Genomic DNA, 11,372 nt, shown 5'->3' with positions numbered 1-11,372 from the left:
GTTTCAAGTCCCTAGAGTGGGTTGTGATAAGCAGGCTGGACACTTTCCCTGTCATTGGCTTATTTCCTACCTTGTAACATGACCTCTCCAACTCACAATGGCTTCTGCCAGAAGCTACCTTTTATGTTGTGTGTGATGACCCAGGAGGCCTTCTCCAGGCCCTCTCCTCTACCCAGCCTCAGACATTTTGTTATAGAAACATAAATGGACAAAAAATAGCTGCATAAGACCTTCCTAACCTTCTCTCTCCCTCCCCTCCACATTCTCTCTCCTTTTTTGTCTTTTTTGGGGGGTGGTGGTGGGAAATGAGACAAGATCTTACTATGTAGCCAAGGCTAGCTTCACTATGTAGCCAAATGCTGACCTTGAACTTACGATCTTCTTGCCTCAGCTTCCAAAATACTGAGATTATAGGTGTGCAATCAAATCTCTGACCCAGAGGACACTTTCCTAGAGTCCCTTTCCAAACTGAGGCCTTAGTAGGCTGTTAAATTCAGCTGATGTTCATTTGATATGAGAATGCAAGAATGCCTTTTGAGATCTGAGCACCTCACACAGTCACTGGATTCTCAACAGAAAGCAATGAGCCAACATATCACATCTCTAGAAACACCAACACATATTGTACACAGAGCCCAAAGAAATGGGATCAAGCTTTATTGGTGTGACCACACTCATGTCTCCAGTGCTCACAATAGCTGGAAAACAGGTTAGCTTAAAAAAGTGCCCTACTTCCCCACAGTCCAATCTACATTCAAAAACAGCAAAAAAATGCATTGTACAACGAACACTCCACCTTAAGAGCATCATGACAGTTTGTAAAATTCTCAACAGATACTGCAAAGCAGTATTCATAAGCTAGACTCTTTGTAAGTTCAAAGTTTAGATACTTGGGGTATATACTTAAAAGTTTAGATACTTGGAATGTATCCTTGAAAAGCTAACTACGAATGTGTTTCCCAGGTAAGGAAAATCAGTCATTATAAAAATATTTTATACAAATTCAAAGTCAGTCCTATAAAAATAACTTTACTAATAAAAATATCAATTTCTAGATAAAGGTTCAGGGGATACACAGTAAGTCAGACAGTCCAGGTAAAACAAACTTGTTAAGGTAACTTCAAAGCTCAGTTGTCACCAGTTTGTCTTCGAAGATGGAGCACATATGTAAGTCTCACTGCATGTGACTGGTGCAGGTACTCTATCCAAAGTACAGCTAGTTACTATAAGTCATTGATAGAGACAAGCTCTTCATCTAGAAAGGGAACTGCCAGGTTGATGTTACCTTTCCAAAGGACAAATGCATTGTCAGGGTTCACCTATGCTTGACCTTGAAGTGTTTAACTCGGAAAACTTGTGATTGTGTTTTGACCACTATCTGAGATCAGCTCATTCACTTCATTCTGCTTGCTTTCTTTCAGGGAATTCCTGGGGTGATTTCTCTGTGCCTGGGTTCTCTTGGATCTCCTAAAACATAACTTCAGTAGCAGGTAACACAACTCGGCCACATTGAGCAGCATGCAAATCACAGATGCAGAGATCATAAAGATTGTGAACACAGTTTTCTCAGTTGGTCTAGAAATAAAGCAGTCCACAAGGTTGGGACAGGGCTCAATCCCACATTTCAGCACCCAGGGCAGGTGGTACCCATTGTAGAGGAAGTAAAACACATACATGAAGGCAGCTTCGAAGATGATGCGGAAGAAGATACTGCTGGTGTACGTCCACCACAGGGACCCCTCAATCCGCACCTTCTGCTTCTTGATGTCCTCTAGATCTTTGAATTCCTTCCTCTTCTCTCCCCGTCTAAACCTGCGGGCAGTCTCATGTCTGTAGTAGGCCACATGCATGGCCACCAAAAGCGCTGGGGTGGACACAAAGATCAGCTGCAGGGCCCAGAGCCGGATGTGGGACACTGGGAAGAAGTGGTCGTAGCACACGTTCTTGCACCCTGGCTGCAGGGTGTTGCAGACGAAGTCCTCTTGTTCATCGCCCCACACTTCCTGGGCTGCCACCACGAGGATCATGACCCGGAAGATAAAGATGACTGTGATCCACACCTTCCCGATGCTGGTGGAGTGTTTGTTCACACCACCAATGAATGTGTGTAGGGTTCCCCAATCCATCGCGCAGGCTTATTCCTAAACAGGCAAAAGAGAACAGAGACGATTGGTGGAAAGGGCCTGTGAATTAACAGACCAGCAAGACAGTGAAATTACAGATTCTGGCCGAACCCGCTTAAAGTAGGCTAGCCTATTCTGCTAGCAGGAGCTTTTCTGATCAGGAAGACCCACTTTAAAGACATCCTGTCGTTTCTGACCACAAAGAACTGCTCTGGAAGAACCTTGTTTGCCCTCTGCACTAGGCAACATCAACAGGACAACTCCCACTCTAGGTGAGGTCTGTCTTTGTCAATGACTTTCCTAGTAAACAGGTACTTGAGTTCACCAGCGAAATACAACATCTCTGGTTCAACTTCACTCAGACAATACATGAAGCTGCTGCTTTCTAGTAATCCAGGAACTCAGGTCAACAAATTCATGTCTAAGTTTCCCTTCATTCACTATGTAAACATACATTGTATCAGTTTGGTTTTACTCAAGTATTCAGAATTTCCACAGTACATCTTATTCCTTAAATAGCATAACCAAGTCACAAAACAAAACAGGATCATGCAAAGTTGTCCTTTTGTGACTGGGTTTTGTCATTTGGCACAATGTCCTTAGTCCATCTATATTGCAGCAGGTGTCAAAATTTCTTTCCTTTTTACAGCTGAATAGTATTCCACTGTAAAGATAAAACTGCATTTGTTTATCCATCACCTTTTGTCTATTGTGTGTAATATAGCTATGAACATTAGTGTCCAGATATTTGAAACACTGCTTTCAATGCTTTTGGGTATATACCCAGAAATGGTATTACTGGACATATGTAAACATTTATATAAATGGTATATTTATACTCAGAATGAAAGAGGAGCACATATCTGTAATTTTAGCATTTGGGAGTCTAAGGCAGGAGGATCACTGTGAGCTTGAGGCTAGGCTACATAAACAGTCATCCTGGCCTATACATTGAAAAAAAAAATGAATGAAAGAGGTACTCAATGACTTGAGGACAAATATTTGGATTTTCAGAATACTATAAACACACACACACTCTCTGTATGTGTGTGTGTGAGAGAGAGAGAGAGATAGGGGTGTGTGTGTGTGTGTGTGTGTGTGTGTGTGTATGTGTGTGATATAGGTATTTGACCTGGGGTCACCTTGACATGGGGTCAAGTGACACATTTGACCTGAGGTACTGTTTTGAGACAGGGTTTCACATAACTCAGGCTGATCCTAAACTTACTATATAGCTGAGGATGACCTTGAACTTCTGATCTTTCTGCCTCTACCTCTGAGTGCTAGAATCACAGGCATGAACCACCACAGCTTGGTTATGCAGAGCTGGAGATGGAACCCAGAGCTCCATGCATGACACACAACCACTCTACTAACTGAGCTACATCCCCAGCCCTGACAGGTACTCTCTATTTAACCTCGAGCAAAGTTCTAAAACAGCATTGCTAAACCTTGCAAGAGTTTGGTAACAGTGACCACGACCATAACATGGACAGAGTGTCATGGATACAAATGGTATTTGTAGACATCTTTCATACCATCTGTAAGTTAGTTGCATTTCCAGAGTTCATCTAATAACTTGTCCTAACATTGCACTGAAGGAAAATTAGTGTTCCATATAAGGAGTGTCCTTTTCAGAGGGCTTGGGTGCCTTTCCACCAGGTTGTAGAAAAGAAACCTAGGCTGAATGTGAGCTCCCTGTGCCTCAGGCTCCCTGAAAGCATGCTTACTTCACCTTTCAAGGAAGATCCTGGCATGCTGAGGGCAGCTGTAGGAGTGTGGACATGGTGGTGGATTCTGTCATGAGGGTCTCATGTTTTTCCCAGGGAAACATCAAAGACAGCAACAAAAGGATCCAAATTTTGGGCTGATCTGGGACTGAGAGTTGGATTGAGTGTTTAGGATTAACAGAAAGATGGAGGGTTTCTTTCTTCTTAAAAATTTTATTTATTTGAGAGAGAAGAGAATGATAAAGACAGGGAGGGAGAGATAAATGGGCACATCAGGGCCCACAGCCACTGCAAACGAACTCCAGAGGCATGCACCACCTTGTGCATCTTGCTTACGTGGGTCCTGGGGACTCAAACCTGGGTCCTTTGGCTTTGCAGATAGTGCCTAAACTACTAAGCTATCTCTCCACCCCTCTTCCCTCATTTTTTGAAGAGGAAAAACATTAAAGTGGGCTACAGTTCCATAAACCCAGAAGCCTTCAGTCAGAGGTGAGCTGAACCCTGCTAGGCTAACATAGAAGAATGCAATTGAAAGCATCAGTTAAATATTCCCTCTCATGTACTGCTTATCCCACACCCCAAAGACACTTTCATTTCACAGTAAGTGCCCTGTGATTTTAAAAACTTATCTTAAGTAATATGAGTTATAAAACTGATTTTTTAGTTCTTGCTGAAAGCCACTACAAGTTTTCCTAACTGTGGGTGTCCTGTCCTGGAGGCATGTCAGGTTGTGACCTGTGGGGCAGCAGGAATGTATACATCTTGAAGTTTAAACATATTTTCTGGTATCTGTTCCCTTATGAAGCTAGTCTTTCTTGTTATAAAATGATGTTCTTTCATTAACCAGCTAGTACTTTCCTCTCCAGTTTGCTCAACAACACGTCATCAGCCAGGTTTTGATTAACCAAATAAAAACTTTACCTTTATACCCAATGATTCAAGGTTCATGGAATCTGTACAGCCCCATAGGGATCCTCTCAAATTTCCCTATCACATCGCCTGCCTAAACAATGGCACATTCGAGGGTCACTTGTCACCTGTCCTTTTAGGAAGCAAACAGATCAAGATGTCAAGGGACAACAGGGCCTAAATGAGTTTGGAGGGGCTAAAGTCACAGAAGAAGTCAAGAGATCACATTTTCCCCCAAGGATATTGGTCCCAGATTCCTAAAAGCAGGATAGTTAGAGAAAATTATAAACATACTAAAAAGAAATGGAGGGCCCAACACTCTTGGGAAATTATCACTAATTAAAATTGAATCTCCCAAACTAGTATAGCCTCCAGAACCTTTTATAATGGTGGGGAACAAAATCCCCCTTGGCTTTCATGCTTCAACAGGGCTGCAGCCAGTGGGAGGAGTTTTTCCAACAAAAAGCAAACCATTAACTCTTGGTTTGTACACCAGAGGGGTTTGTTTAAACTGGCACCTTCTTGGCTCACATATCAGGAACAAATAGATATGCTTATCCCTGCAGATGTCATCTTACAAGAATGTGATTGCATTTAGGCTTAAGACAAATGGCACCTGCTTTTGTGATATATTTAATTATAGTTATAACCCCACTCTTGACATTAAAGCTCTAGTCTTAAACATTTAATTCCAAAAAGAGATAACACAACATAATGTATTTTGATACTATTTATCCCATGAATACTTCATACTATCCCACAAGAAGCACTATAAACTTCAGATATTGTCTTCCCAACTAATAAATGAGACACTGCCTTGATTAATCCCTCATGTTTGCCTGTGACACATGCTAACACACTGGAGAAAAGGGTCACCAAACTCATAAATACCAGAAATGTATACATGGAATATAAAATATTTAAAGGAGGCACCAAAAATGTATAAAGTGTTGGGCATGGTGGCATATACCTTTAGTCCCAGCATTTGGGAGGCTGAGGCAGGAGGATCACTGGGCATTGCAGGCCAGCTTGAGACTAATAACAACGAGCTCCTTTGGAGGGAGCATACAGGACTGTGCAGCTGGATTTCTCTTCCCTTCCACAGTTCAAATCAGCTAGAGTTAGTTCTACTGACATCCCAGAAGCAATAGGATTTCTCAATTTTTTAAAGACCATCTATCTGTTTGTCTATTACCTACCTATCTATCTATCATCCATCTATCTATTTAGAGACAGGTCTTGCTATGTCAGTCTGGCTGCCTGGTACTCTGTTGCCCAGGCCTCACATTTGTGGCAATTCTCCTGCCTCAGCCTCCTGAGTGCGAGAATTACAGGTGTGTGCCACCACATTTGGCATTTAAAACACTTTATTTAGGAATTAAATCATAGCTGGTTGAACAATGGCATTTTAGTTTTATTGAATAACACCCAAACCAGAACATTTTCTCTCAGCATACACCAAGAGGTGGAAGAATCTTCCTGTTTATATGTTTCTAGGTTGTTTTTTTTTTTTTAAAAAAATTGGTGAATATTTAATACATCTGGGAGGAAAACATACTCCTTACAATGTTCATGTGAGCTCTACAGAGTTAAATATTAAAAGAAATGAAGTCCAAATAAAACAAACAAACCTGTTTTAATTTCCAAGGATTCCCAGTGTGTTAGGCTCTGAGAACTGGGGCTCTTCAAAGGCTTCTGGCTTTCTCCTCTTCTTCCTCCTCCTTGTCCTCCTCCTCCTCCTCTTCCTCTTCCTCCTCCTCTTCTTCCACTTGACTGCTTGGAAGGCAGCACTGCACAAATCAAAGCTCCCTTTTATTTCTGGATGACAGTGCAGATGTCACCTGTCAAATGAGAAATAAAAAGTTGTTGCCACGTTCTTTTAGCTTCTGCATGTGGTCATTGAATGAACTCTGTGAGTAGTTTTTCTTCATCTTCAGTATCATTACAGAATTTGTCATTTTCCTAATACTTTGTACTTCAAACACATCCTTTAAAAAAGTCAAAGGTAGGGCTGGAGAGGTGGCTCAATGGCTTAAGGTGCTTGCCTGTGAAGCCTAAGGACCTAGGTTTGATTCTCCAATACCGACATAAGCCAGATGCAAAAGGTGGCACATTTATCTGGAGTCCATTTGCAGTGGCTAGAGACCCTGGTGTGCTCATTCTCTTTCTCTCTCTCTCAAATAAGTAAATAAAACATTTTTTTAAAAAAATCAAAGGTGGTATCTAGTTAGGTAAGTTATTTCCCTATCATTATGTTAGTAACGGGGAAGATGATACACTCTATCCCAAATCTCAAGGCCATTCTTTAAACAATATCTTTATTTATTTATTTGCAAGCAGAGGGAGAGAGAAAGAGAGGAAGAAAATTGGTGACCCAGGGCCTCTAGCCACTGTAAACAAACTCCAAAAGCATGAGCCACTTTGTGCATCCGACTTTACATAGATACTGGGGAATCAAACCTGAGTCGTTAGGCTTTGCAAGAAAGCATCTTAACTGCTGAGCTATCTCTCCAGCCCTCAAGCCCATTATTTAAGCACCAAAAACAAACAAACAAAAAACAGGAGTGGGAAAAAGTTTGATAAACTGGGTACAAAATTGGTAGCTTAAAAACAAAGCTCAAAGCCGGGCATGGTGGCGCACGCCTTTAATCCCAGCACTTGGGAGGCAGATGTAGGAGGATCGCCGTGAGTTCAAGGCCACCCTGAGACACCATAGTGAATTCCAGGTCAGCCTGGGCTAGAGTGAGACCCTACTTCGTAAAACAAAAACAAAAACAAAAAAAAAAAAAACAAAGCTCAAACTCTTTTTTTTTTAAATCAAGAAAAATCATTATCTTTTTGACTGTAGAAATCTCAAGTGATACAGGAGACAACCTAAGAGTTGAGGCTTAAATTGAATGACATAAAACTATCAGCAATTGTGCTTTCAAAATAACGATAGCACTGACAGCTGGTTTAGGATTTATAGACTTCTTCAAAATTAACTCAGTAAAATGAACCCTGTGTCTATGAGTGTAAATATAAAATCAGACAATCCACAGAATTACATGTTTTTCTACTTCATGTAAGAATTCATACAGTCATGAAAACAATTTCCATTCAGTTCATCTTCCCTTTTCTGGGTCTCGTTAGCAGAATCTGCTCCAAACAAACCTCTATCCTTTCCAAACATATAGGTTCAACTACAATCGACTGACCTTGGGAATAATAAATAGTGTAGGATTATGCCATCACGGATCAAGAAACTTGGACTGAAAATTATTTTCCCACAATTTTATTCTATTTAACATTCCAATTAATGTACATGGGGCTGAGGATGTATGCTTGCCTAGCATGCACAAAGCCATGGGTTCAGTCACCAGTACCACCACCAAAAGAAAAAATATACATATAAATAACTAATGCACTCAAACCCCTCATAGCTCCTGGAATTTTCAGACTGAATCAGAAACCCACAGTGAGGATGGACAAGTCAGAATTTTTCTTTCATTATTTAATTTGTTGATAGACTTGACACTTCTTTTCCTTCTCCACTCAATTCAGGAAAGAAAAAGTAAGACAACGAGAATAAAGTCACTATTACCTGTAACCGAATTTGCCTTTTAAAAACCACCACTGGTCACCCAGTGATCACCCAGTGGTGACGGCGAGGGGTAGTCCTTCAAAGCCCCACTTATGTTACAGGTTAGCGCCAGGGTACTCTTTCTCCATCCTCCTCCTCCCCTCTTTGGCATGGTTCAGACAACTCCCCCCCTCCCCACCCCCACCCCCCACCCCCACCCCCACCCCGCCACCAAAGATTGCCCGATCCAAACAGCTGACAAAGCTCTCCACAGGAGCCCTTTGGGGCAGCACCCTGCAGTTCCAAGGAAACGTCATCAGGACAGGACATTTTCTTCTGGAACACTGGTCAGATTATGCTAGAACTGGGGCAAGGAAGACAAAGTCTACTTGAAAGAAAACAAGGCTGCAGGGCTAAACTCAACTGGGCTCAAGCTGACAATGAGCTTCCACCTCAGGGACCCTGAAGTCATTGGGCCTCGTGTCCCTTTCCGAGCTGCAGGTCCTTAGCCTGTCCAATGTCCACAGCTACCTGAAGCCACATGCACCTAGACAGGAGGTCCGCCGCCCACAAACGGAGGGATGCCCCAAAGTCTGCAAAACAGGATACCAATACCTGGACCTGGGCCCCTTCAATGCACAGGATGTGCCGAATGCTGTCTGAATCTTTGAGCTAGATGTGTCACCAACTACCTTTAATCACTGTGGCCCTGTCATCTGCATTTCATAAGTTCCTGGGACTTTAATCATACAGCCTCAAGGGTCATTTCTGTCCAGACCTTATCTGCTCTTCTAAGTCGCAGGTTTGGACTCAACTTTTAAAAAAAAAATATCATCTCTTGATCTGCCTTTTCGCTCCGCAAATCCAAGTGGGACAGGTCGGCGACTTCCCATATCAAAAATGATCCAAAATGTAGCAAAAGGAAATAGGAAAAGGGGGTTCTTGGTCCCCACTCTGGCCACTTACAAAACCTTGATGCATTCATAAAAACCTGTCCTGCAAGTCAGAGGGGCAACCATGCTCCTCAGAAGTCAAACCAGTCCATCCCGGTTCCGTGAGCAGCACGCAGAGGAGAGGGTGGTGCCAGTGGCGCCCACCGGGCAAGGGCTCACAGCCTGGATGCGGATGGGAGGCAGATAAGGATGCCCGACACCCACCCTCCACCGGCGACTCTGTAGGGGCCCCTGAGCCACCGGGCACCGGTTCCCCCTTGTCTTGCGGGGACGAGATGGCGAGGACGGGGACAGGCCTCCGCCTTCACTTGCCTGGGCTTCCAGAGGGAATCCTCCCACCCCGGGTGGCCGGGTGGTCCAGCGCACCGCTTACCTGCTCCGCGGGACCCGGGCCCTGGGCGCGAGGCGGCGCCCTCCACTCTCGCCCGGTGCGCAGGTCGGCTCGAGAGCCGCCGGCTCGTGGCGGGAACCGAGCTGCGCGGGTGGAGCCGGGATCCCACCTGCGGCCTCTTTTTAACCGCGCCCCAGCCCGCCTCTGCCTGACGCGGCTCCCGCCGGCCGCGGGACAGCAGCGCGGCTACTCGACGCGCGCCGCCCCGTCCCGGGGCGCAGCGGCCCCTCCCTCGGGGCTGGGGGCGCAGGGCGTGATCCCTGGGCAGGGGCGGGTTCCCCTAGCCAGAGAGGAGTGAGGGTGCTGGGGGACTCTCCCTTAGCAGCTGAGGGCGAGGGGCAGGCCCCTGGGAACCGGTACAGGTGAGCCCTCCCTTCCTTTGGGGGCGCAAGGCAGATTCCCAATCCCTTCGGAGGGGCGGAACTCAGAGGGCCTCCCCTTTTGAGGACAGAGTCTCACGGCTGGTCCCTCCTTCGAGGGGGCGGGACCAGCAAGAACCTCCCTCCTTTGGGGGGACCCTCCTAGGGTCTTTGGGGTTACCTAGACTTCCAGTGAGTGGAGCCCAGCCTGATCCAATCAGGAAGGGGACCAGGTAGCCCTCAGAGGCTCGCCTGGGCTGGACACCAGGAGGACTTGAGTAAAGGGCAAGGCAGTGTCGGGGTCCCCACGGAAATGTACTTTGGGTGAGTGGACCCACCGCCCAGAGAGCCACCCACCCCTGATGGCAGCAGTGCCAGAGGCAGGTTTGTTTTCTCCAGAATACCAGTGTGCTGGCAACCTAGAGCAACCTAGAGGTTCTGTGTCCATTAACGACCACTTAGTGGAGGCCACAAGGGTTGTTTTAATTAGCTGCCTCCATTCTGTAAAGCCTCCTGCGGGGGAGAAGTTGTGTCCCTCTTGTCACAGACAGAGCAAGAAAGCACAAAACACAGGGTGGTGCAGAAGCTGGTGGGGAGGAAACCTTTGGATCTATTTAGGGACCTGGCTTTACAGGTTCTGACTTGTTCCACATCAGACAAGAGATGTGTAACTTGCTTGTAACCCAAAATTGGTTAGCAATTAAATGTCGCCACCTTTGCCATATTCTTCTTGTTGGTTCATACTCTCTCATAAAAGAGAAGTAAAGATAGTTCCTAAAGTGTGTTTTTCGGGTCACGGGAGTTAAGACTTTACAGAAACCCTTCTTCCAAAGTACGTGAATTATAAGGGTCTCAGAGACTTGGTCGTAAACCAAGCAAATTTAGGACATTTTGGGGTGGTCCCTGAAATGGCCTTGAACCCAGGGATGGAGACACAGACGAGACAGCGCAGGCTGCCCTGGTGTTCCCTGAGCCCAAACACTCTGGCTGCTTCTCAAGAGCCTCCCACCCTCAGTTCCTTCTCCATCTCTCCTCTAACACATATTTCAGGCACACCTTCCCCTTGCTTCAGGAAAACAAGCCGGTTCTTCAAAGTAGATCAGAAACTTCTTTGAGGATTATAAACAGTGTCAGCTTTTCTTGCTTTTTTTAAAATTTTTCTACACTCCTACAGTAATGTGCACTCTGCACATTTTGCGCTGTTCCATGAATATTTGTGTATCTCTGGGCAGAACTGCATCAGCACTGCGGAGAATCCTGGGAAACAGCTTTTGCTTTTCCTACCGAATGGCAAATCTCACTCACAGAGCTGGCTCCTTGCAAACCAGGGCTGGAGTGGGCCAGT

At 45.0% G+C, this 11,372-nt stretch overlaps 1 protein-coding gene across 2 annotated transcripts; it reads right to left on the bottom strand.

Moving 5' to 3' along the window:
- Positions 1-641: 641 nt before the first annotated feature.
- Positions 642-9,739, bottom strand: Gjb6 (gap junction protein beta 6). Of its 2 annotated transcripts, none has more exons than XM_004670549.2 (3): positions 9,651-9,739; positions 6,394-6,603; positions 642-2,141 (listed from the first exon to the last, which is right to left on the bottom strand). In XM_004670549.2, exon 3 carries the CDS (start codon positions 2,124-2,126, stop codon positions 1,341-1,343), a length of 786 nt encoding a protein of 261 aa, XP_004670606.1. In that variant the 5' UTR covers positions 2,127-2,141; positions 6,394-6,603; positions 9,651-9,739; the 3' UTR covers positions 642-1,340. The 2 variants fall into 2 exon arrangements, with proteins under 2 accessions (XP_004670606.1, XP_045010754.1); XM_045154819.1 differs by lacking the exon at positions 9,651-9,739 and adding an exon at positions 8,346-8,479.
- Between the last annotated feature and the right edge of the window lie 1,633 nt (positions 9,740-11,372).

This window comes from Jaculus jaculus, chromosome 7 (assembly GCF_020740685.1).
Source record: "Jaculus jaculus isolate mJacJac1 chromosome 7, mJacJac1.mat.Y.cur, whole genome shotgun sequence".
In the NCBI taxonomy this organism is placed as follows: Eukaryota; Metazoa; Chordata; class Mammalia; order Rodentia; family Dipodidae; genus Jaculus; species Jaculus jaculus.
This window is presented reverse-complemented; position numbering and strand designations above follow the sequence as displayed.

Excerpts from the sequence above, each read along its gene's own strand:
- Gjb6 (XM_004670549.2), bottom strand. The coding sequence starts at position 2,126 with ATGGATTGGGGAACCCTACACACATTCATTGGTGGTGTGAACAAACAC.